This window comes from Halichoeres trimaculatus, unplaced genomic scaffold (genome assembly GCF_033239565.1).
Source record: "Halichoeres trimaculatus isolate MK-OKI-2021-1 unplaced genomic scaffold, fHalTri1.1 fHalTri1_scaffold_12, whole genome shotgun sequence".
NCBI lineage: Eukaryota > Metazoa > Chordata > Actinopteri > Labriformes > Labridae > Halichoeres > Halichoeres trimaculatus.
The window spans coordinates 15,956,638-15,983,415 of NW_027437190.1; the positions used below are offsets into that span (position 1 = coordinate 15,956,638).

Genomic DNA, 26,778 nt, shown 5'->3' on the forward strand with positions numbered 1-26,778 from the left:
TGCAAAACACAAGGGGCTGTGTTTGGTTTTAACAAGGCTAACAGAAACATGCCTTGTGAGAGTCAACAAATTCAACAACCTCTCTGACTATCCCAACAATATGCATTCAGCTTTTAGATCAGTAAGTAATGCAGATTCTCAGTGGAAAGAACATACTGTGCATAATTGCTGTATAGATATACCATATTTCAACATTTTGAAGGCCCTTGCTGGAATAAATACAGAGCAATGGACAAAGAGACAAATTGTGAAGCAGCAATCCACCATCTCCCCTACCATAAATACACACTCTCTGCAGCTTGATTGCACTATTTGTGAGTAATTTCAGGAAAGAGGAATATGATTAATAACTTCAATGTCTCTCTCTCCCTGCACTCAATGATAACTTAGATGTGAAAATTGCTTCTGGTTGGTGTTAATTATCTTGCCAGCTTAGTTGACACGTGCATTTTTAGTCCTGGGTGCTTGTCAGACCAAGATACTATTTTGCACATGTTAGTGGGCTGTGAGCCAGAGAATCAGGAGCTGGAGAACCAACACTGAACATCATCTAATCCCCACAGGTTATGGCAATGCATCAAACAAATCAAGCCCTGTTGGCATGCCAGACTATCAGAAGAGAGATACAGAGGGAAGGACTCTGCCTGGCGTCAATTAATAGACAGTTTATTCAGTTGGTGTTGTGGATCTGGAATTGGATTTCATTTATCATACTGGAAATTCATTCTGAAACAGAACGTCTCTGCTAGGGCAATAAGAGAGCCACTTGTATGTCAATGGAAATGCCTGCAGGAGGAGGCTCTCAACAGCTTTACTTTACAGAAATACAAAAATAGTCCATTAATCATCAAATCAAACAAACAAACAGCAGTAATAGAGTGCGTTACACTATTAAATCGAAATACCAGCGTCATTGTACAAATTCTTTTTATAGTTAATTTCCCATTTCCCAAGTTCAAAATTGCCTCAAATTCAGACAATCTTTAATCAACAAAACACGGAAAGAGCCTGCAGGAGGTACTTATCGATATACATGCAACATCTCAGAACAGCATGTGTCACATTCAGCGTGCCGTAAACAAGTAATAAAGCTCTCCTCTTGCGAGTAATTAATATGTATTTACCCAGCACATACTTATGAAACCACAATGTTTGACAGAAGTAATTATTCTCCTTTCTTTACTCCAGGACAGTTTCATCTGCAGATTGAAAAGGCTGAACTGGATGACGATGCCCTGTACGAGTGTCAGGCAGGACGATCGGAGAGCAGTCTGGCTATCATTTCCAGGACAGTTTGGCTCAACGTGCAAAGTGAGCAAACCTATGAAACGTGCAAACAGAGAGGAAGAAGAGACGAAGGGACATGTTGTTTTATGTGGTGAATAACAAACTAATGTATGTAGAAAGGCACAATGAGAATCCTCAGTACTCCTGTAACATACACAACCTCTTGACCGGTAATCAGCATATAAAGAGCTGTTAAATATTCATTTCTATTGATAACAAGCTGTAATTTGCCTAAGATGAAGCATTTGCATCTGAATCAGCCAACACTTCAATTTTGCAAGTAAATTTAAACAGTCCCTACGACAGAGGAGCTTAGCACAAATCACATTTGAAGCATGTGAGAAGCATGACGACAATCACAGTTTTTCCAACTTTCCAAACAAATGTATTTCTTATGTCATCCCTACTTGTTTCCAAAAGGTCTACAGCCTAAACCAGCAGCTGCACTTTACAAAGCATCGGCAGAGCCTGGATTCCCTGGCAGCCTCAGGGTGATCCATGTCTCTCCCTTGCACAGGAATAAATTATAACAGAAGTGATTGAAAAGTTCCTACTCAGACATGCTGGAAGAGATGTAATTGTGCGCCGACATTAGACCACCTGTTGTCACTCTGTTGCACCCAAGTATCGCTCTCCCTCTCCCTGTCCCTTTTGCTTGTGGGAGCGAGCCCATATGTGGCGAGGAAAGGAGTCTAAAGGAACCTTTCTTCTGCCAGCGCACTTCATTTACTTACACCCCCCCCTCTCTATTCTCTCCATTCGCACAATTTCCCCCTCTCTGCCTTCCTCTCTTTTAGGCTTTCTCTTTGGTGACCACAGAGAGGAGGGGGAGGTTGCTGTGGTGATTCTAGCGGCCAGACTCTCCTCTGGGAAGAAAGCAGGTTTTTCTGACATCAATGAGGCGTTTGGAGGGATGGTGGGTGGTGCGGGGTGGTAGGAAGCAGAGACCGCTGACGTCTCCTTATGAATGGCCATGCTCTCATCTATACTGCAGCAGTCTCATGTCCTACAGCAGGCCTACACCTGCAGCCACAGCAGGATCGGCTCCCACATTTATTACCTCTACAAAGCCTCAAGCATGTGCGCCCACATACACAGAGTCAACACAATTGCTTCTGGCTTTGTGGAAAAGGTCAAAATGTGTGGGAATTCTGCTCGTGTTGCATCAGGGATAGCTGGTAGTTGTATTTGCCATGACTGAAACCGACTGCCTGCCCGTGTTTCTGACATGCTGAGATCTGAATCCTCTCAGCTGGTGTGTTTGTTCCGCGTCTTGGGAGCACTTCCCAGCTGTTGTGTGTTGAAGATGGACAGTTGCAGCTGTACTGTTGTAAAGGGCAAAGATAGGAAGCCGCTGACTTAAAAAGCACCCTGTAGCCTTGGTCCTAAAGGGTCATTTGTTCCAGCCCACCAACTCAACTGATTCGAAATATGTGACTAATCTGGGGCTTTATAACGAGCTGATGAATTCAATCTCCTGTTAGTGCTGATCGGGGAATGGATACTGTGCATCCCTTTGAAGAGCACTGTCTCTGATGAGTTCCCTGCGGACTTCTCCATCACTGAACTACAGCTCCCAAGGCCCCACACCCCTGGCCACTCAAGCATGGCTGTATCCCATCAAGCCCTGCATCAAATCAAAACACTATAAAGTCTTTATGAGGGGATACGGTGGGGGGAGAGGGGAGGAATGCGAAAACAAAACAGAGATTGCCGGTCAAATAATTGGATTCTCGGGTCAGAGGGAGTGCTATCATGACCAGCTAATTCAAGATGGATCACCACAGGCAGTCAGTAGCGCGGATGGAGGCAAAAATGTCAATAAGCCCCATCCACTGGCTTACAAAGAGATGTTTTCAAGACATTTCCATTGGTGCAACATAACTCCTGTGTGTTTTCGCCTTCCTGTGGAGCTTAGATAGGGGATTACTGCAATAGGCAGATCAAGTGGCAGTGAGTAATCCATGACAATAACAACCTCTACTCTCTCTGACGAAGGCTCCCTCCTCTGCTAAAAACTTACCCCGCACTAGTCCCGTCACATACCTGACACATCCTGTGTCTCGGTTTATACCATTAGCCTTAGCATTTAATCCTATTAATGAACAACTCTCTCCCTCACCGCAGAGCATGCCCGTCCTGATGCCTCCTGCGAACATTCAAAAACAGTTATTTGATGTGTTCTGGTTTTAGACTGTGTTACTCATTCAGTTGAGTCTTACAGCGATAGGTGTGTGTGCGCCTGTTTCCATGTGTGTAAGCTTATTACCAGCATTGGTTTGAGGTTAGAGGACATTTTAGGAACCAGAGCCTTGGTGAGGTTTTTGCGGTAGCTAATGAGTTTAGCACTTGAAGAGTATATAATGAGCCTTCATTTTGTGATTCCCTGTTATGAATAATGGAACGACTTATAAATGGGGGCGCGGGCTACGTAAAACGTGGCGACTTTATTCATCTTTGCTCGTACAAAGTTCTGACAGTTGCCCAAGCTATAACCCCATCAGAGGACGGAGTGTTGTACAGTGTTGAGACGGTGTGCACATTACACTACTGGACTGATGTGACACAGTCAGTGTCTTTGGAGTTAGCGCAGGAGGCTAATCTAAAACAGGAAAGAGGACATTAAAGGGACATATTAGATACTCGGTATCTTCATAAATAGGGATTAAACTGTTATATAATGGACCCAAAACTAAAAAGAAGCAGTTTTTGGTCAGGAAGGAGTGTTAGTGTGTTGGCAGGTGGGGGTGAGAGAATGAGAGTTGTTGAGCCAATTCCTCCCCAGGACGGAGGAGACGCAGGCTGAACGGGGGAGAAAGAGGAAAAGAAGGCCGACTTTTTCAGAGGCTTTCATCGCCAGAGATCACACACCTGAGACCTGCATTGTGGATGTGTAAATGATTCAGTGTGTGTTTTCATGCACTTTTAGGAGCAAAACTATTTCCTCATGCATGAGTGATCTGGGAATTTAGCTAACCTCTTTCTGCCATAGATAAAACCGATAAGTCGCGTCTGTCTGCTGTTGAGAAGTCTGATCTTTAATTTCTTAATTCAGCATAATAAGCTTTTTAGAGACGACTACAGCCTCTGGGCCTTTTGCAATCGTTTCCACAGAGTCAGCCTGGTATCACATGTTGGACCGCGCACACACTGGCGCCTGATTTGTGAGTGAAGCGAGATGAATGCAGTCTGTCTGTGCATTCGCTCGCCTCTGTTGGTGTGTTTGTGCGTGCAAATCTGCATGCACTGTATAGACTTGAGTTTATCTCCAGTTGTTTGTGTGCAAAAGGAGGAGGAGGAGGAAAAAAAGGGGGAGTGTGTGCATCTGGATGTGAATGAGAGAGAAAGATAGGTGGGAAGAGCTGCTTATGCATATTGATGTGTGTCTGCTAATCTGCTTCTTATCTGCCTTATCCATCCATCCGTCTGTATTTGTCTAATGAATCAAATTTTTTGGCTCACTGTTTCTCGTCTGTACGGCGGGAGCGAGTCCTTGCTTGCTTGTGTATTTCTGTGGTCATACATGTCTCTTAATAAGAGAGATGGAGCTAAAAAACAGAAAGAAACAGGGGTGGATGCAGGCAAAATGAAAATAGCTGACAGCCGAGCAGACAAAGGAGGGGCAGAAAGAGTTAATTAAGGGAACAGCTTGTTTGCTGTCTGTTCTTTGCTCTGAGTGCATGTCTGCTAAATTGAATAGAAAGTGTGTTGTTGTTGTCTGCATGTACTATCACATTTGTACAAATGTTTGCGAGTGTGCGTCTAAGTTCATCCTGACAAGGCTGAATGGCTGATGGCAGGTAGTAATTCCCAGTCTGAGCTGGAACGCACCTTCCCCCGCACTTCTGCAGTTTAACTGCAGTGGTCAAGAAGGATAGTGGGGAGAGGGGGGGCTGCTCGAGAGGGATGATGGAGTGAACGCGAGATAAAAGGAACAGGCCAGCATGAGCGAGCGAGGGAAAAATTAGATACCTGCCTGCCTCATTTGCGAACATATCATTATTCTTATTTTAGGATTTGTTAGGCTGCCAGACGCTCCCCGAGCACAACAAGTGGTGCGTCTCTGTGAGTCGTGCAGGCCTGAGTAGATTGAGAGTGCAGGGGCTGTCAATAGATGCATGGCCCAGTCATCTTCTCAGGGAAGAGTGGGGGAAAAAACAAACAAATGCATCTCATTATTGCAGCGCGCGCCTCTGCAGTGCTCTGGGTAACCCATCACAGTCCACACAGATTCAATTGCTTCTTTTAAATCAGTTTGAAGCTGCAGCCACATCTCATCTGTCTCAATAGGAGACTGGAGCCAATGGTCGACTGTGCACACAGCAACAGCTCCTCCTAGTGGTTGGGGATTGTTTGTTTTGTGCCAAAGAGATGGAGAGGAGCTGAACGGCTGGCTGCTTTGGCTGCTTGTGGTCCAGCTGTTTACCCACACATTAGCAGTGGATTTATCTCAGAATTCAGCAGCAGCTATCTTCCTGCCCCTGCCCCCCCACTGCAGCCTGTCTCACACTCACTTTCCATTCTTGCCAGATCTCTTTTCTTCTCTGCCAGTGTCTTTCATGTCTCTCTCAAACATGTATCCATCCTGTTCTTTCCAGCTCCCCGTTCTGTCTCTGAGCTCAGGCAGCCTTTGCACTTGATCTTTGATGAAAGAAAAACAAGCTGAACGGTAACCATAGTTTCTGATTCTTTGGGCTCACTCACCTGCTTGAAGCTGGCACAATAACTCCATCACGTTTCTATGGTTTTTGTGTGCGTGATTGAGCCGATAGTCTACGTAAAGAGTGCTCAGACATCTCTTTGATGATTAGTTGGTGACAGATTTCTCCAGTTACTGCCAAACAGTTTTCAGTCCCTTGTGTTAAAAGCTATGTTTTTTTCTGGAATTCCTATTTATGGTCAGATAAAAGGATTGTGGAGTAGAACAGTGGAGAAGTGAAGACAGCTTTGATCAGTCCAGAAAGCACATATTTAGCTTGGGGCTGATCTGAGAAGAGAAGTGTTTGGTGTTTGCTGTGATAGATTAGGACTGGATCGGTTTCATCACTATTTCATCTCTGCATTCTCTTCTTGTCCACAATTTGTATTCTAACTCAACAGAACATCAAACCTCACTGTTGTAAATCACTCAAAAGCTGACAGCGTGACGTTCCAGTCACTCCCAAATCTTACAGGCGCCTATTATCATATCATTGCATAAGCTAATATCCATCTGTGATAGCGGCTGCTTCCACTAACCCAAAATTAGTTTGATGAATATGAGATGTGATTAATTTGAGACGTGAGCTGTTGTTTTTCTCCTCAGTTCCTCCTTCAAGGCCACACTTTCAGGTGGATATGGCAACACCTTGGGTGGCAGGGAAAAAGTACACTGTCACCTGTGTAGCCCCTGATGCAAAGCCTGAAGCTGAAATCACACTTTACAAAGGTGAGTCAGCCTTCAACTGTACTCACTGTGACAGAGATGGTCAGTCTGACAGGCTAGAACAAAGAGCAACAGACTCATGTTCTCATATCCCACATTCTGGGATCTCTACAGGTCAAAGCTTGAATTTTAAAACATGAGAACACTGAGGATTAAATGCAAGTTCAGAGATTTCTTATTTCAGAGTTTTGGAGCAGCAGGGTTGAAATGAGCAGACTCTACGTGGGAGGAAATAGCCAGAGCATTTGAATTTCCAATTTCCACTTACTTTACAATCTCATGTACAATGAATGCATCGCAAGTTCCAATTGTTTACAAAAACAAACTGCAATTTCCTCATTCTCCATCTTTTCCTCTTTCTTCCCAGTCACACCTATTATACAGTGAGTTTTTGCTGCAGAGAAGGAGAGATGTTATATTGTTTTGTCCTTGTGTGCATTTTTTTTCAGGTTTGTACCTGTAGGTCTGAGAGATACAGAATATTTTCTCTTTTTTTTAATTTGCATCTTTATTGTGTTCAGTAAGGTGAGATTTTTGTTTTGGTGGTATGTGATCCTAGCACTGATATGAGTTCACTTTTATGACAGGTGTATTAACCACGCATACATGCAAACAAATATTTGTTATATTCCAGTATCAATACAGGAGTAATAAGGATGTTTCTGTTTCACGTGGACACATTGACACACCACATTCTCCCTTTTTGTCTGCCTTCCCCCCATTGTGTCTTTCAGATGGAGTCGAGCTGACAGGTGCAGAGTCTTTCACCGTGTCTGGCTCAAAGGATAAGCTCCTGAACACGCATGCTGAAGTAACGTATGTGTTCGCCCGCCTGCCAGACTCATTCTCCTCACCCAACCAGCTCAATCTCCTCAAGTCTGTCTTTGTTACTTGTTTCCCCTTGTTTTCAACCCGCTCTTATTTTCTCCCTCTGTCTTAGTGAGTACAATGCATTTCGGCACACAGCGAACTGTTACTTGGCACTGTGCGATTGAATTAGCTTCTGTCAAATGCACAAAATTACATTCCAGTAGCGAGACCTATCGGATCCTTGCCGGTTTGCCAGGTGCCTATACATTAAACAGGGCCATAGATTACTTTAATCCTGCTTGTCTCCACTGTGTCAAAGATAATAACCCCTTGTCATATCCTGAGATAACATTGGTACTGAGGAGCTGCAACATTGTTCAGCTCTATTGCAGAGCAGCCAAGGTCTTAAGCAATATTGATGTTTCGTCCTCATATTCACACTGAGCGTACACAGCAGTGGGCCGTGTGTGATTGTTACGGTTGACATTGTACTGTAATTTGATACAGAAGACAAACTGAAAGGCTCGGAATAAATTTACTACTTGCAGACACTGGTGGATCTTTCTCTGAACATTACAAAGTGCTTTTCTGAATAATTGCCTTATGGATCCAACAAGTGGTTAGACACAATGAGGGAAGGCAAATTAGTACATTGAGTTAAGTACTTTACAAGTCTGATTGGTAAGACATTAAACCTTCTGTAAGGGTTTTTTTTTTTCATTTTACCACATGATACAGCTTCATTTACATACTTGTGACTCTCTGTGACCTACAAAAACCAAAACTTTTGTAGTGCCAGCCACTGTGTGCTGACTAACTGAGTCTTTGTTTACATTATCCCAGGCAAAGTATCTCAGTACATGGTAGGTGAGCCAGGAAAAAAAGTGAAGCATAGATTTGTCTCATTCAATTGTAAAACAGAGAGACAGAAAAGGATGAGCAAAAGATATAAGATGTTTCATCTTGTTCAGTGGAGTTGCGATATCTATGGAGGGATTATCAGTCTACGTCATCATAAAGATGCGCACGCATCTCGACCGCAGAAGCAGAATTTAGCTCTATTCATTCAGACGAGTTAGCGGTTTGTGACACTATATTCAACCTGTTAGAAGCATCAAAATGTACGGTTGTTCCGTGGACAGCTGTCAAAAACAATACTACGCATTAGAGGCAACTTCTGTCAAGTTTCGACCGTTACAGCACAACTGGTGTTTCGGCGTTAATAGTGACCATGCTCACTGGTGACTTTCAGCCGGCGGCAGCCGTGATTAACAGCCGAGAGTCACCAGTTAACAGGGTCACACTTTACACTGAAACACCAGCGACGTATGCGTGTGTGTAATTAAATGTGTATTCTTTATCCAACCTCAGTTAGCGAGTTTTGACTGCAAACAAACAATAATAACTGCTGATACTCAAATAAAGATCTGACTTTGGTTATTTAATGAAAAGGTTGGTTTAGGGCTGAGGTTCTGACCAAACGTGGACTCAATATGGACAGTAAATAATGAGTGTGACCTTTAAATTTTGATTAACAGAAACAGATTTTATGACCAAAGTAAAATTAGGGAATATTATGAAATGATGTTTACATCCTGGTATGCCACAGTCTGATAAGTGTCCAAGGATAATGCAGTCATGAGCATCGAGTGAGAGTTGTGTTTCCTCTCTGAGTACACGCTAGGTTTCTCTGCTAAAAACATCTGTCCACCTAATATCTGTCCACTTGCTGATTTCTTCTGTCCGCTCACGGCTATTTCACAAACCTGACAGCATTTTGTCTTCAGTCAAAGTGATGACATTAAGTTTAAGAAAAAAAAATGTGTTTTTTGGTGGTTAACTCCGCCACATCGGTTGACAAACCATTATTCTCCGCAATGCTTCTGCACCTAGATTGCGCGCACATCCGCCGTTCTTGATAAACAAATAATTCCTCTATAGGTAAGTAATCTACAAGAAACAAAGTTTGCCACTTCAGCAAAACAACATGTCACTGGCAACTTCAGTTTGAACTTAGAATTCTTTGATTCATCTGAGAGCTACTATTAAAATCTCGTGTCCAGTTCCTCTACCTTTAAAAAGACAAATCTTTGTACTGGGATGAACATCAATGAGCTAATAGCAGTTTCACCACAAAGAGCCGACTTACTTTTTTTCAAAAGGAAAAACTCAAGCAGTCCAAGATACACAATCACCAAAGACCAGAGTGTGAGTAAAAAGTCTTCTTTAAATCTACCTGCTAGCACATAACTAACCAACTTCCCTCAACTGGCTAGAAATCATGGCTGGTGTAAGTCGTTGGTCGCTAGCAGCACCAAGTTAGCTTAGCTAGAGCTGTTAGCCAAATGGTTCAGAGTCAACAAAGAAGTTGGCTCAGTGCCAAAGCCTACACACACCCACTGCCTCTGACCGTGACCAAGTGAACACACCCACTAGCACAGCAACCACCTGCAGCATCGCGTTTCTTCATGGGAGACACTCGAGCACCATGCACCTGCCTCGGCATGTTAGCACAAGCTAATCACTGGGTTTTCTGACACCTACCTTGTTAGCAGAAAGTCGATCTTCTTCCCAAGCTGCTCTCCAAGTGCTAGAAAGTAAGTGACAGTCGAGCCAAGCTTCACCCTCCTTTAGTTAAAAGCGTTATCTGTGTTGCGTTTCGTTTCACGTTGGTTGTACGTGTCTAGCTCCATGCTACGTCCACTATCATAGCCGCTAAGGACAGCGTTCCCTCTGGCTAACCAACGCTCAAAGTCACTTGCGCACTGGGCGTTCTGTGATTGGCTGACGTAACCACACCTACCGTTCGCCCAGAAACGGCCCGATACAACCAAAACATCAGTATACAGACGGAAGAGAGGGTTGAGACAGGCATGAACTTTAACATACACACATATAGAGGCCTAGAAGTGAGAATTGAGCAGGATTATTCCTGTAAAAGTTGACTTTTTTCATGGAAAGTCCGGCAGACTCTTATATGCCATACTTGGCATATGTGAGAGGTTTCACTTGCTTTTACTGAATTAGTCGTTGTTGCTTGGTGTGTTTTCAAATGTGTCTTTACATGTTACAACAATCTGATGATTGAATTGTGACCTACCAAAGGGCTTCAAATGTAGAAAATAACCTGAAGCTAAAGCTGGTACAATGCATCAGTGCCAACACCAATGTTGAGTACTGTACATGGTTCCCTTATGAGTACATAGAAATTAAATGGGAGGAACTTTAATTTGCGTCAGCTTTGGCTATCTGTGTGTGGTACATCTTATTTCTTTGTTCTATTCATACAAGTGTTGTATTCAGCACTGAAAATATCTTTGTGACAAAGATGCCCATGGTCGGGTTTTGCTGGTATTTACTTTTGTAGCTCCTATAGGGACATCAGTACTCATTTTGATGTATTTAAAATCAAGTTAACTCTCCTCACAAGATTTGACAGCAGGATTTAAGGTGTTGTTGATAAAATTTAGAGCACATTTGTATTTTAACAATCAGTAAGAAGAATCTGAATATCTAACTATCCAGACATAATGAGATACTTTGAGCTGTAGCACTCTGTATGACTCCTGTCTTCCCTCCTTCTCGTTTCTTCTGTCTGTCCTGTTTCCTCCTGAAGGGTCATCGCTCTGAGCTCTGACAACGGGAGGCAGCTGGCATGTCACGCCAAGAACCCCGCCCTTTTCCGGCCCGTGGAGACCACAGTGACCATGAGCGTGTACTGTGAGTGTCTCAGCCTGTTTCTCAATTGACAGTTAACACTCCAGCTGTTGAAAAAAGGAGAAGAAAAACACCTTTGCGTACAAACACTCAGGACCACACAGGAACCAAACCTTGGGGAGGCCCAAGGGTATCCGGCCTTGTGCACTCAGTCTGTGTTAACAGTCCAAGGAGAAACATTCAACCTGAAGGCAAACTCACACCTACTTGAAGACAACACAAGTGTGACTGCCTCAAGTTCACAAGGCTGACCCTGGTGGGCTGAGATTGATATGAATAAAGAAGGACGCTGTTTTCTTACTGTAGAGCCCCATAACAGCATCTGCAGCTGTGGGTGGATAATAAAATAATGCACCAACTCTCAATTAAATTTGAATTAGTTTGCTCAGATTCATAGTTTCCCTCTGTAATCTTAAAATAATTTGCACCCCTAAGTCTTATTTTCACAATGTTAAAGAAAACATACCCTTTATTGCACCAACAGAGATGGATTATCATCATCAGCAAGGCTTCAAGTGCTGAATTTTTTAGCAGCATTATAATAACTTACATAGGAAGCTAAGGCCACCACAGATAATAATGATGAATCCTACAAAACTAAAAGGAGCAACTTTTGTGCTCATCAGCTCAAATTAAATTTAGAATCCACTGAGGCAGAAGGGGAGGCAGTTTCTGTTTCTTTCATGTTGTTATCACAAACCACATGACATTATATAATAATATTATTTCTACGGCACACAAAGGTGAGTTGACACACTTACTGCTTCTGTTTCTTTTTGCATTTGGGGTTTCTCTTTTCTCTTATTTCAGCAAGGCTACAGTGAAAGCCTTTGTTCTTGAATGCACAAACAGTGCGACACCACAGCCACTGTTAAATACAGTAGGTTTAGTATTTTCTACACTGTTGATCAGCCCTTGTAATTGATTGTTTCGGCCTGAGAGTCTACCCACCTGCTCCTCCCAGGCTTAAATCATGCTGTTGATTAAAGTGGAGCAGGGCTGCTGACACATTTAACAGTGAGCGCTCCCTCCAGATCAACTGCCGTATTATCCACAGGCTGACTAGACACCCTAATGTTGTCTCTATCTATACTCCTCTGTTGCTGCTGTTTTAGGAACACCAATAACCGTGAGCACTCCTCTCATTTCCTCTCTAGCTCTCCGCTCTGTATTAAACAACATGGGCTCTGTGCTAAGTGCTAATGTTGCAGAACTCCAGACCACCAGTGCAGTCTTACTCAGCATGCCGACCCATCAAAGCCAGTGCGGTGGCCATTTTCAGCCAGCTAGATTGTTAGCAAGGTGGCAATTTGTCACAGTGGCCCAGGGTCTGCAGTCTGCTCTCTGAAACTGATTGCAGCAATAACAAAAGCCCGTCCTCCTCTATTTACTCCAAGTATTTTATGCAAGGAGGCTCTAATTTATTCATATTTCAAGCTTCCTTATTACTGTTTGAACATCTGTTATTTTGCTTTATGAACTGCATCCAGCTCAGTGCTCCCTTAATGCTTAATGCTTTCATCAGATCTGGACCTCTTATCCCACAGTCGTGTTGAGTGTGCCCAATTTATCGGCCCCATCAGAACAAATAGAGACGCTCCCCTCTCAATTGCCCAGAGTGTTTTCATCGCAGGGCTGCTTCTTTTTTTTTAGTTATCCTGTTAATGGTCATGCCTTCTCCCCTGTTTCTTTGAGTGACTACATCCCTTTTCTTCCCTCACAATTTTCTGCTCAGCCTTCTATTTCCCTCCTGTGACATTCTCCTTTGTCAAAGTCCGTTTTTATATTTGTCTCTTATTTCCCGGCAGTCCCACCTCAGCCTCCAGCCATTGTAGGTCTGTTGGGAGAGGAAGTCCAAGCGGGGAGAATGCTAACACTGGAGTGTGTGTCACATGGTGGAAACCCCCTAGCCACTCTCCACTGGACCAAGGTAAAATCTTCTGCACCATCTGTTAAGGAGGCTTTGTAACACACCGTCACCCTGAAAAAAGCTATCTTAGTTTGAGAACTTGCAGTGTAAGTATCCCACTGTTCAAAACTTCATTGCCTGCGCCATATGGGACCATGCAGGCATTTCTGTGATGTTTTCTTTTTATTAAAACTAAGTTCATGTGTCTGTCAGAATGGAGATGTCCTGTCCACAACTTGGGAGGAAGACGTTGTTGCAAGAAAGTCCACGAGTGTCCTGAACCTGAGAATCAGCTCAGTGCATAACCAGGCAGTCTTGTGCTGTGAGAGCGTCAATCTGGTGTCCCGGTCGCCCCTGTCCATCAGCCGCAGAATTACTGTGCTCTGTGAGTGGAAAATAAAGCTTAATACAACAGTGAAAAACACACACACACACACCCTCTCAAACTCTGGCAGGTCTGGCAGGACTGGATTAATATGGATATGGACATGAGGCGGAGTAGTATAATAAGAGTCTTACCTCCAAAACCAATTCTTTTGCTGTCCCAGCATATTTTCCAAAGCTAACATCATTAATGAAACTAATGGTTATTATGGCTGCGGCCCATATTCCCGACCGCCTCCAGATTAAACTCACTGCATGCTCTTTCATAGCTTCCACACTAATTCAGGGGAATTGCTTCAGTGCACAATCCCGAGGCAGTGAAGCCTCCACTTTATGTGACTGTATCGCCCATGGTTAATAGATTATACTCTTCTTTCTGAATTTAAAGTGTTTGTTTCAGCAACAATAAAACAAATACTGAATTAATATTCAGCAGCTGTGGTGCGTTGAGTCTAACAATAGCCTGATTTCCACTACAGAGCCAGGCAATGTAAGCCAGAGCTTGCATGCTGCAGGATGGGCACACCTATTTTATTTATGTTAATTTTCCAAAATGAGGACAGGTTCTTGCAGAATGTTTTGTTAATGTAATGTAAAGGTGGCTGAAGTTACTCCAGTGCCCTCCTTTTCATGCCAAATCCCCCAAACAGGCCCTGGTGTTGTGCCTCCCAGTCATCCATTCAGGGATGTTGAAATGGAGCTGCTGACTGCCTGACTGCGCTCTAGGCGTTGGTAGAGGCTTGAGGGCACAGAATATGTCTCAACAGAGTATTATGAATAAGCCCTTTTTACCTTATGGCTCATATCAGCAGTCTTTCTGTGTGGCACGCATGAATGCTTCCCCTCCTGTGTCTCATGTGGGACAGACACAATAACACATAACATTTACATACATGACCCCACCTTCCTCATGTCTGCCAGCCTGGTCCCCAGCCTTCGTATCCCCCTGAAGGCTTTGTGCAGCTGCACCACTTTGCCCGCAGCTATTGTACCCTGTCTCCCCTCTTGGTTAACACGGAGCAGACTTTAGAAACTACACTTAAAACCTCCTGAGAAAACAAGTTGCCACTCAAAGTGATTTTTCTGTCACACCCTTTGTGTTTCACATCTTAAAATAGTTACATTGCTACTGATCAGAATAAGTAGCTGTTGAATGTACTATTCATGGGGTGATATTTTCCCTGACTTTTCTTTTGTGTGCCTCTCCGTGGGTATGGATACATCAGTCGAGCCTGAAGAGGTGACACTGTTGGGGTCGTCCACAGCCATCGAGGGGCAGGTCTTGAGTATGAGCTGCTTCACATCCTCGAGTAATCCCCCTGTGCAGATTCGCTGGTGGCTGGGCTACAAAGAGCTCAATACTACAAGTGTCACAGTGGAAGAGGTGAGACTAAATGTTAATACTGCAAAATGAAGCAGAAATCTATCTGTTCAAGCAAGTAGATGAAATAATGGCGGCGTCAAGAGATGGTGGAGATCACACTGGTCGGCTCAGGATGACTACGTTTCAGGTTTTCTCTTTCTGTGTTTATGAAACCAAGAAATTAGCGTTAAAGATTAAGTGCAAAAGCTTTGCCCTTAAGTCAAGCTTGCCTTTAAGGAAGCAACAAAACTTTCAAAATGCTTCCCATCAAATTAAAAGAATCGTCAGCTTGAAATGTGACCTCATGTGAACCTTGAGAGATGAAAGAAATGGTATGACCATGAGCAGCCTCTGAATAGGTCTGTTGCTGCTGCTGCTGCTGCTTTACAAATGAATCAGCAGCTGATTCCAAAAAGAGTATTCTGCTGCTCTTCTCCTCTTTTGTGTATGTTAATAAGATCAAAGTGAATAAAAGCTGACACAGAGGATGAGCGTTATTAAACAAGCTCTTTATTCATCTGGCAGCAGCATTTTCATTTGATCTTACACGAGGCACTCGGCATGCTGGGTGTAAGCTTCAATGCATCGTAAACAGTGTGAGGTTAATGAAGACTGATGCTCCTGTCCAGTGTCTTTGTTAGTCTTTCTGACTGTGGCTTTTACAGTAATCACCACAATAATGGCTTTAATAACCAGATGTGCTGCATAGGCATGGCCACTATCAGGCAGGTGCAAAATGACGCTTTGTTCAATTTATAACAGAGAGTCAAATGAATATGCTTATTTATCACAGACCATGAACAACATCAGTTGTTACAGCAGCTAATTTGCCATCTGTATTCATCAAGACCACCCAGCTCAGGGTGGTTTTCTCTCTCACTCTGTCTGTTTCTTTGACCGCAACCGTCTGTCCCCAAACTGAACTGTCATGTGCGCTTTTGGTCTGCAGGGAGACCATGGTGGGATGACAACCATGTCCAACATGACCCACCAGGTCTCCAGGGAGGAGGATGGGCTTCAACTTACCTGTGAGGCTTTCAACAAGGGCACTCACTTCTCCAAGACCCAGGTCACCCAAGTCAGTGTCTACTGTGAGTTAGCTTAAATCTGGTTTTTACAAGCCATTTATAAACCTCAGCCACTACTATTCAGCTAGAGTCAGATGGAGTTATGATACCATATGGTGAGAAATGCAAAATGTGAAAAAAGCTCTCGACCTTTTCAAGGCGTGCTCTGACTTATTCATGTTACTTTTTCCTTTCAAACTGATACAAGTTTCATTATTAATCTTTATTTACTTCAGTCTAGTGATTCATGCTAAAAAAATCCAAAGAACTGTTCTGCAACACCTGAATACCATTTAAAGTTAACTCTAACAGTAAAAAAAAAAAAAACCAAACACTGTATTTTTAACAGACCCTCCTCAGAAGATATGGCTTGACGCTCCTCCTTCAGATGTCCCTCTTCGTTCAGGGACCACAGTCCGTCTCACATGCTTCTCCACCGGGGGAAATCCAACTGGGACCCTGACCTGGTTCAAGGTTAGTGTGTGCTGTGTGTGTTTGTTTACCTATATGTACACGTGTCATACTGTATGACCAGAGAACTCACCTCTTTGTGATATAATCTTCCTTCATGTTTCAGAATGGAAAGGTTGTGTCTAATGCGTTGAAGCAGACGTCTTTTGATCGAGGCGTCGGTCGAGAACTGTTCCAGGTTCTGAGCCCTAGTGACAACATGGCTACCTACCACTGTGATGCCAGAAATGAAGCAAAGAAGTCCATCTCTGCCCAAACTAAGCTCATGGTTCACTGTGAGTTGGACTGACACCAAAACACAGCTTTAATTTTATATCAGTCGAACTCAGCTTAGGTTAAAGATGCAAAGTGTTAAATGAAATGTGCACAGGAAAAGAACATGTTTCCCTGAATGCCAACAATAAAATGTTAAAAATAGCCAAAGATGATATAAATAAAATACAATTACAGTATATGAAAATATACAAGAGTCCCAAAATAAAGGCAATTAGCAGCAGGCAAAAGTGCAGATAAAATTTTGAATGAATGTAATGTGTGCAAAATATGTACATGCAAACTAGCATCAGATTTAATACAAGAAGTCTTAGTGACATCATTCTATTCTCTTTCTTTTCATTTTTGTCAGCTGGTTAAGATTAGTTTCTCATTTGCACCATTCTCCTCCAGTTCCAGCAATAAGTGTCAAGATAACAACCAAACAAAAGAAGATACGCAGCGGTCAGACGCTGACTTTGGAGTGTCAGTCTGGGAGCAGTAACCCAAAAGCCAGCATCTCCTGGAGCTTGGGTGCACTCAGGTTTGGCACCTCATAGATTTTCAAAGTTGCCTTTTCTTCAAAATCGGTCACAACTATTGATGTTGATTCTGTTAAAAGTCATAACATGCATGATTATTTTGTCAACTTGAACTCAACGATTCACTGGGTCTTTTTGCATGTCTTTGTGTCCCAGCTTCAAGGGTGAGGAGCAGCCACCCAGTAAAGCTCAATTTGGTGGCGTGTCAGTGCGTAGTTTTCTCTCCCTCAATCTGACTTCAAAGCATCACAACCAGAGGATCATTTGCCAGGCCTACAGCTCCGTGCTAGCAGAGGGTGCTAACACATTCTTCAAGCTTGATGTGCTTTGTAAGTTCAGCTGGAATAGTTTTTAAAGTCTTTCTAGCTTTGCTTGTTTTCTTTGATCCTGGAGACTGACAAAGAGATGCGGTTTGCATAAATCTTAAACAATGCATAATGATGATCTATGATGGTGCAGATTTGTACCGCTTTACTGCTGTACTTATTGCTCAGGGATGTCAGTACATTGAATGTGTATGCGTGCGTGTGTTCTGTTTACTGGAAACCTTTGTTGTGATTTGTGGGTCTGTTGAGCTCTGCGGCAGTGTGTCCTAATTGTGCATTTGCTTTGCTGCATGGCCATGTTTGTCTTTGATGCCATTTCACAGGCAGCAGCCAGCCCATGCTTCAAAGCTCGGTGCTGTGTATGAGCATGAAGGAATGTCACTGTGTGTTTGTGTGGAGCTGCAGTTGGACAACAGTACTGTCACTCGTCGTTTTAATGCCTGTCCCTCTCCCTCCCGCGCTTCCTCACACCCCCGTTGTTGAAGTATGTGAAGTTGGTTGGATTTGGAGTTATTGGTGGGATGTCGACTTGCTACTGGTTTCACTCTCATTAGTGTCTGTTACAGCTTTCATGCTCAACATGTTTTGTGTCTTTGTGTTCTCCCTCTTTGGTTCTTGACATTCTGTGTGCCTGGGTTTGTATTTGTGCCTCTGCCCATGTTTTTTGGTGTTTTCCCAACTGACTGCAGCAGTATTCATGTGCTCTTTGTGTGTTAGACCCACCAGAGTTCAGCTCAGAGCAGCCAACACTGGTCCAGGTGGTGGAAGACGATGTGGCAACCATCCCACTGCTGGTCTCAGCTAACCCCGAGGAGGTCTCCTGCATTTGGCTGCACCGCAGGGAGAAGCTGGTCAAAGGTGATGCAGGGTGATGTGATGGCTCTATAAACCAGGTCCTAGTTGAGCTGAGCCAGCAAGTAAGCACTCAGCTCTGCCATTCAGGGTCTGAATAAAACATGGCAGGTTAGCCGGCATGGGACCCTGCCAAATGTGATTCTCATTATGGCTCTAATGTATGCAGTCTAAATGAGGATTGCTGTCTCTCTGAATACAACACAACGCTTCTAAAGCTGGCTTCTCCTCCAGGCCCGTGTCATCAGGGCCCTGCTGCACCCACTCTCTTTCTGTAAACTCTGTTAGCTCCATCACGCGCAGCCCCCACCATTAAACGACTGTATACTTAATGTTGAAACCCACCTATTACATTTTGAGTGCTGTGGCACAGGAGGCGTCGCTCACACAGCCTATTGTTGGCTTGATGTGGGAATCCAGCCAGGCCAATCAATAATGCAGGATTAGATGTCACTTAGAGACCTGTGGCCAGAGGACATGTGGTTGATGAGCGTGTAATGCATACTTAATTTACCATGGGTTTGCATGTGTATATGCGTGTGCGTGGGTGTGTGTGTTTCTATGTTTCTTACACAGAGGGGGATCTGGGCTACGACTGGTCAGACGACAACTCCCTTGAGATCAAGAATGTGACAAGGAAGGATGCTGGAGTTTACACTGTCAAGTGTTCAAACGAAGAAGGTGTCAACCAAATCTCCATCATGCTGGATGTCCACTGTAAGAACCTGCACACAGAGCACAGACCAGTATACATGTGCATGTTGAGCTTTTAAGCACTTGCAGAAGAAATCTGCTTTAAGTTGATGTGTTGCTTGTTGGAAAGATTTGTTTTCTGTAATCATAAAAAAGTAAATCATATATTTTATAAAAAGTAACAAATGAATACATGTACAGTAGACCATCTCTACTTGTATTTAGCTGGTACCACATGACCCAAATTCAGCCCCTTATGATCTCAATATTGCGCTTTGATCATTCAGCTTTATTTTAAAGCTAAAAGTTAAATCTCTGTTGAAGCAAAGTAATCTTTACCAATTTGATACTCCTGGAAGACAATCTAATACATGTGCCATAAACATGTCTCATAAATTAAAGGTAGGGTCTGTAGAAATTTTCACTACATCTTAGTAAACACAACAATCAAACTGGGCTTCTCCTCCTTGGCTCAGCACCAGTGGCAGCTCACACCCACAGCCAACACCCACTGACTCTGACTGTGACTACGTTATCACACTCACTAGCCCAGCCACCACCTGAAGCATAGCGTTTCTACGTGGGAGAGACTCAAGAGCCGTGCATCTGACCTAGAACATTAGCACAAGCTAATCACTGGGTTATTTGACACATACCTGCTCAGTAGAAAGCCAACTCGTGTCACTCTTCGTCTCATGCTGCGCTCCAAGCACCCGAAAGCAAGTAAAAGTCGAGCCAAGCTATTTGTTTCACTTTGGTCGTGTCTTTCCTGCTCTGTGCTATGTCTACTATTGTAACCAAAACATCAACAAACTGGCAGAGGAGAGGGTTTGAGGCAGACACAGACACACAGGCAGGATTATTATTATAAAAGTTGGCATTTAATTTTTTCGGAAAATCCTACAGGCTCTACCTTTAAAGTAGATTTAACTGGTCCCTGTTTCACATGGGTTTTTTTTTAAATGTTTTCCTTACCTGAGGAAGGTAATTTTGCATTAATAATACTGATTAATTAAAGAACTCTAAAGTACTTACATGAGGCCAAATGGACAAGAAAAAAAAAGAAACAGACAAGAGACAAGCAACATGTTTGTTAGTATACCAACAGCCCTCATGGCCCTATCAGCTACTTGTATATCTATTAAAGAGAGGTTAGCAATGTAACTTTTCATGATTTACAGCCAAAAAAAATAGTTTCCTGAAAGAAAATGCTATTTAAGCCTCTGTCTGAAGCACTTCATTTAAGGCTCCCTTTTCCACAAAACCCCCATCTCTCTGATTGGCCAGCCCTCTCGGGGCCTGTTACTGGCATGGCTGTGGCAGATTGAGGTCTTTGAGGCCCAACCTCAAAGACATATGAATATGAAACAGTTCAAAAATCTGTATAGATTAAGTACTGACATCATACATCATTACTTTTTATCCATGTTTAAATTGGGGAAACCCTAATACCTCCTCTTTAAATGACCTTCCCCTCACTGTAAAGTGCAGATTTATTTTTTGCATGAAGAGGAAATTCTCGTTCAGTGAATCATTCTTGAATCCGTGCGCTGCTAACAGCATGTTTCTTTAAAAACGTGTGTTGAGTCAGAACGATGGCTGCATCCACACACTGACACACCCAAACACCAGCATTGACTTTCAGCTCCTGCACAGCAGACATGCCTCATTCATTAGGCCTCCATACAAGGCCACGCACCCTCACAGCTGCCCCAGGCCCAGCCTGGAGCTCCAGGCCTGCTGCCCTGATACTGATGATTTAATAATGGAAGTGTTGAAAATGTAGGTCTGCCCGTTCCTCCAAAGCCCATGGTACATGCCTAATGGATTCTGTCGTCCTGATCTGACTGAGCTTGACAGTTGTAGGTATTTATAATGTATGCAGTATTGTAGTAGCTTTTATGGGTGGCAGTGTAGCCCACTTAACAATGTCGGTCTTGGTTAGTGGGCCATCATGGGTGTATCCCACCAAACACCAGAGGTCTGAGTCTCTGAAGTGTCTCCCACCACTGTTCTTCAAGTGTGAACATAGGTTTAGACAAGTAGGCACTAATGGCCTTATTGTTGAGAGTGCATGGCACCCACGGGAAGAATAAAAAGCCTGCAAGAAAGAGGCTGATAAAGACCGGAAAGGAGCGGTGTAGTCTGGAGGGAGAGACGATGTTATCAAGTGAAGAAGGGTTGGTCAGCCTGTGATAGTTCATATGAGGATGCGGGTGCCTTTTGGGTCATATGACCAACGCTCAGAAGCATCTGTAATCCACAAACATGCAAAGAAGTCAATGGTGCTGAATCTGAAACACAGAGTCCAATTAAAACAGGGTCATGAACAAGTTCAAAGGAAAACAAGTGTAAGAGTAATTATAGCAATGCAGCATGTCTGTTTAATGGGTTGGCAAATGATTTGACCCAGGTTGGCATGGTAACCTTTGGTCCCGCCTCAACCTAGTTCTGTTTGTTTTACTCTCAGATGCTCCTAGTGTCAAGGCAGAGAAAGACCCAGTAGTCGTGAACCTTGGGGGAACAGCAGACCTGATATGTGTGGCAGATGCCAACCCCATTATTTCTGGCATGTTCTCTTGGAAATTGCCGGTGAGAGCTCAGATAAACACACACACACAGGAACACAGCCATCCCCTGAGTTATATTTCCTTTATCCGGCTCTTCCTTTCTATTATTTTACTCCTTCTTACCGTTTATCACTGGCCTTTCTAAATGCACAGACGCACCATATTTCACTGGCTGTAACTATCCTTCCACCCCACCTCTTCCTGCTCCACACTCAGCCCAAATCCAGAAAAATAGCTTTCATTACTGCTGCGTGACTAAAGGGCACATTTGTCAATGTGGCGTGGTCTCTGTATCTACTGATGCTTTCTCCGGTCTAACCCACCCCCCGGCAGTATTGCATGCTCCCGTTTTCAACCAGCACGGCTCCCTCCCTTTCCCTTTTTCCCTCTGGCTCTCCAACCCTTGGCATTATCTTTCTCCATCCTCAGAGCTTGTTCCCCTGACGCCCTTCCCATCCCCACCTCAAGCCCTGATTGTTTCCTGCTTAACTGTCTACCTGTCTTGCTCTCCCACAGCCCCCATCTTCCCTCCCCAAGCCCACACTGTGAAAGAGAGAGGCTGTGTATTGAGTGATAGCTGCTGTCTGCCACTTATTCCCCCTCATTCTGTCTTCCACAGGGGGACGGGGAGAAGGAGGTGGTGGAGGAAAACCAGGAAGACGAATCTGGCCTTTTGACCATCCGTGATGTGACGCGGGCTCATGCTGGGCTTTACCAGTGCACGGTTAATAATGGCATAGGCCCCCCTGCTTCTGTGAATGTTCAACTGGTAGTGCAATGTGAGTTTTCCTGGCGTGCATGGAGAGTTATCTGTGGCAACATGCACTTGTTTTTGTACCCGTCAATAAATACATGTGTACTTTTCCTGGTGCATTGTGTCTGTTTTCTGCCTGAATAACCACCATGCCCATCTTGTTTCATGTAGTCAAACCAGAGTTGCAGAAAGGAGTGCAGTGGAGGAAGGTAGCAAGCAGAGGGGATGGCACTACTACAGCTGAACTCATATGTCAGGCAGAAGGTATTCCACGAGTCGACTTTTCTTGGGAGAAAAATGGTGTACGCATGGATTTTGCAAATCCCAGGTCTGAGAGTCGGCATTATTCTGTTTCACTTCTTTTTTTCCACTATTAACTTCAGTGCTACTGTCAGCATTTAGTTGCATATTGATGAATATTCACAATTAAATTAGGGTTAGCCTAATATAATACATTCTATTGCTATTTCCTGCTATTTCACCATTAAATCCAGATTTAGAGCATTTTATTCTTCGCTTCTCACTATGCAAATACCCGTTTAATGCTTCTTTGATGTGTGAAATTGGGTGACTTAGTGCAATCTGCAGGACATCACAATCCTTGCCGTCTCCCTGCTCAGGATTTATCTCTCTTTTCTGTGTGTGTTTGTGTGCATACGTGCATGCTGCAGGTATGAGGAGCGCACAGTGAGGGAGGGCTCCTTCCACACCAGCACAGTTCGAGTTGTGAACGTGAGTGCAGCTCTGGACTACGCAGTGTTCAGCTGCACTGCCCTCAACTCACTCGGAGAAGACAAGTTAGACATCCAGCTCGTCAGCACAAGTACATTTGTGTTTGTTTTGTATACATGTGTGTCTTGATGAGTGTTGTTTCTGCACTCTTTGTTGGTGTCAGTTTATGCTCCATCAACTCTGTTTGGTCAGGGTCCACCTAGCACCCAAGAACATAGCCAAATGTTTGTGGTAAAACAGGATATCACACAACCCAGTCAATCATTTGTATCATAGGTTCTGATTGTGTTGCAGAAAACTTCTGGCATCCCACCATCCAGGCCTTTAGGCCAGTGAGATCCTTGGCAGAGACGGTCCATATGGCCAGGATGAGAGCCAATGTTTAATCCCACGTAGTTTGATTTATTTGGATATAGAGATGGTCAGATTGGTCTTGACCGAAGTTGATGTTTATCCAACTACTTCCTACGTGATTACATAAATACTGTGTTTACAGTTTAAAAAAACCTGATGATAGAAGAGTTGGCATGAGGACTAATGATTTACTTATTTCCACATCCTGATCTGTGACTCCAAGTCAATTCATTTTACAATGTATAAAACCAAAGCACACATAACGAAACACTTAAAGCACAAAGTTAGTAGGACCATGACCCTCATATGAACTTTGTTTCTTACAATACTGGACTTTTAAACAGACATAGGGCTTGTTTTGTCTGTAATTGGCTCATTTTTACACAGGCAAATAAAAAGTATTTTCATTCTCATTGACCTAAAGATTTAAAGTCAAGCTTTTCCTGTGAGCACTAACCAGGATTTCAACCTTGAAACTTGTTCCAATTAGGTCTGAACATCCAAACCTGATTTCAAACAGGTTTTAACAGGTTATCAAACACTGTCTACAGCATAAGAACAATGCAATTTATTTTTCATTTAAAATCATTAATCCAGCAGTGGACAGGCTTTGTATTGTGAACAAGAAGATACAGAGATGAAGACCTCTTTAAAAGAGCAGTTTTAAAACTTCCCCACAGAAGATGAAGGAATAAAACTTTACATGCCCTGGTGCCTTAGCTATGAAGTTCAGACTATGTAAGATGTAATTGGTTGATACATGATGTAATGGTAAATGATTGAACTCAATCGCTACCAGTGGAGAGCTTAGGGCTTATTTTCAGATCGTTGTAGGATCAAGTCTAACTTTACTTCTTTAATTTTTAAGTCGGTGACTCATTTGATGCTCTGTGGTATCTTTATTTGAGCTGTGATAAATAAAAGATGTGACTCAAAAACTGCTTTTAGCAAATTTGCTCTTGTCTGATGTGAACATAAACGTTTGATCAGCATGAAATACATGTTGAAAAACTCACTTTTGGACATAATTTTCAGTATCCTTTTAACGGACGCCATAGATGTTCTCTAAATGTCTGTTTAACGGCTAAACATGCACTGAAGTGAAAGCAAAGAGCTCGCCAGTTGAACCAGAGCTACTATTAGCTCGTGTTTACGGGCCTTAATGTCCATCTTGCTTGATATGCAGGAGGTTGTTTGCTCAAGCAATGCAACTAACATACAATGGAGTTTGTGAGGCTTGAGTTTCTTAGTTTCTATCGACATCCTTTACCCTCTAGTGGTAAAAAATATCACCTAAAGAAGCTTTGAATAAGTGGCAAATGATCAAAGTCAGTGGTGAGGGCACACAACATGTAAGGATTATGCATATCACGCACTTGGCAGCAGTGCACAAATTTTTCCTTTGGTTTAAATTTGGCAGCATCTCAAAATAATTGCGATTGTGGTGCTTTGTCCAATGTTTTATCAGCCTTTTCCAGCAGTATAACAATAGTGTTGGATCGCCACTGAACATGCAGAAACTGGAGAGAGTTGTTGCTCCTGAGTGTCGGCCCTTTAAGGAACTTCTTCCACTGCTCTATCTCTACCTTATCATTTAGCCCGTAGCACTACTTCACTTACTCCCTGAGATAATGCTGCAGTGATACGCTTCGCTCTCTCCGGCATGCTTAGCCTTTTCTGCCTCGGAGTGTATCTTTCCACCGCCACCACTACCAACACAGTCCTGCTCTCAGCAAGGGCCCACAGCCATCGTTGGGCACATTTAATGTTTACTATAAAAAACCATAAAGTGCAATCCAATATTGGCCCTGTTTGTTCCCCAGTTGTTTTTTAGTGCTGTGAATATTCATAATTAATCTGACGCCGTGATAATAAATTTCATATGCTTCCTTATCATTTTAAAGCCCAAGAGGAAAAGAGAGGGGTTTTTTTTTCTCAGCGTGGTGCTTTTTGGATTTGAAGGAGACGAGATCCAAATAAGGCTGACCTCTTCGCCCTGGAATCTTATGAGTGGAGCTGATAGTGGGAATTATTTACTCTGTAAACTGGGCTGCAGCCCGGAGCCAGAGACGAGAAGAGCATCCTTTTCTCATGTTGCTCCTCAGCTATCTCTCCTCCTCCTCTCCTTCACTATCTCTCCCTCTGCCCCCAAAACCACCCTTCTTCTTCTCTTTTTTTCATGCTCCAAATGCAAAATAATCCACTTTCCCTTTACTCCCTGACTGAAAAAGTGCCTCGTGTCAGACTGAAGGCCTGGTTAGTCTGCTTTGATCTCTGGCCACAATATTGATAGTAATCAAGAAGCTTCTTCCTTCATTGCATGACTTTGGTTGGATGGATCAGACAAATTGCAACAATCAGCCGTAGCTCGGCCCATGTTTTCTGATCAAACATTCAAACAAAAGCTCAACCTCAAGAACACAAGGATAAAGAGTGATGCACTGTTAAAAAATGCAAAGCTGTTGCTGTCAAAACAATGTTCTTTGGGGGCTTGTGGAGTAAACTGAGAGAACAGATAAACTGTGAAAAACCAAAATGTTTGTTTGCACACTATGTTCAACATTTCTCTTTGCTGTTTTCTATCATTTCTCATCAGTGGTAATGATCATTTTCATCATCAGAGTTTTCAGTTTTAAGTATGAGACCAGTGTCTCAGCCTAAAATCATTAGGTTTTAAGTATTCACACATTTGGCTCTAAGTTAAACAGTGAATGTTCATATCTCAGGAGAGTAATTGTGTTTACAAACTGCTGTATGATCAATGAGAATGTAAGAATATCTTCAATCGTTTTGCCTCCTCTCCTATTTCTATCCAGCAGCCATGCTCTTACTTTTTGTGATATCATTTTATCTATTTATAACTTCTGCAAAGCAGAGAGGCTGTAGGGGAGAAATGATCCTATAGGCCAGCAGGGCTCCGTGTGTTATTTCAAACTCTGCAGATATAACCACTCCACTATCTCCTTTTCTTATTACCTGAAGCCTTTTTCAAATAGCCACCTGTCGAGGGAAGGTGTTCTGCTCTTCGTCATTATTTATAGATTATTGAGAGCATATTTGCTTTCCCAACTGCTTTCTTTCTCTTTCCAGATCGCCCAGATCCTCCTTCATCGTTTCGCCAAGTGGGCGCCACGCACAACTCAGTCACCCTGGAGTGGATGCCGGGCTTCAATGGTGGTTTGAGGCAAAGATTTCGAATCAGGTGCAACTTTAAAAGATACTATGCTGGTCTAGGAGTGACCCTTCTTCTCAGTTAAGGCGTGCACCTAA

The 26,778-nt window shown here is 43.2% G+C and overlaps 2 protein-coding genes across 2 annotated transcripts in view; one reads left to right on the forward strand and one right to left on the reverse strand.

Annotated features, from left to right (window-relative positions):
- The window catches only part of kirrel3l (kirre like nephrin family adhesion molecule 3, like), a 135,532-nt gene extending 125,301 nt beyond the window's left edge, over positions 1-10,231 (reverse strand). Inside the window, exon 1 of the mRNA XM_074683319.1 lies at positions 10,067-10,231. The gene's annotated coding sequence lies outside the window, so the exon portion shown is untranslated. The remainder of the gene's footprint in view (positions 1-10,066) is intronic.
- The window catches only part of nphs1 (NPHS1 adhesion molecule, nephrin), a 115,974-nt gene that overhangs the window by 81,776 nt on the left and 7,420 nt on the right, over positions 1-26,778 (forward strand). The window contains exons 3-21 of the mRNA XM_074683256.1: positions 1,189-1,311; positions 6,593-6,715; positions 7,447-7,528; positions 11,139-11,242; positions 13,048-13,169; positions 13,362-13,533; positions 14,759-14,916; positions 15,845-15,986; positions 16,312-16,436; positions 16,540-16,708; positions 17,100-17,229; positions 17,384-17,556; positions 18,271-18,411; positions 18,982-19,122; positions 21,569-21,690; positions 22,288-22,447; positions 22,594-22,750; positions 23,094-23,245; positions 26,599-26,710. Of these exons, the coding sequence (XP_074539357.1) occupies positions 1,189-1,311; positions 6,593-6,715; positions 7,447-7,528; positions 11,139-11,242; positions 13,048-13,169; positions 13,362-13,533; positions 14,759-14,916; positions 15,845-15,986; positions 16,312-16,436; positions 16,540-16,708; positions 17,100-17,229; positions 17,384-17,556; positions 18,271-18,411; positions 18,982-19,122; positions 21,569-21,690; positions 22,288-22,447; positions 22,594-22,750; positions 23,094-23,245; positions 26,599-26,710 (2,608 nt within the window). The remainder of the gene's footprint in view (positions 1-1,188; positions 1,312-6,592; positions 6,716-7,446; positions 7,529-11,138; positions 11,243-13,047; positions 13,170-13,361; positions 13,534-14,758; positions 14,917-15,844; positions 15,987-16,311; positions 16,437-16,539; positions 16,709-17,099; positions 17,230-17,383; positions 17,557-18,270; positions 18,412-18,981; positions 19,123-21,568; positions 21,691-22,287; positions 22,448-22,593; positions 22,751-23,093; positions 23,246-26,598; positions 26,711-26,778) is intronic.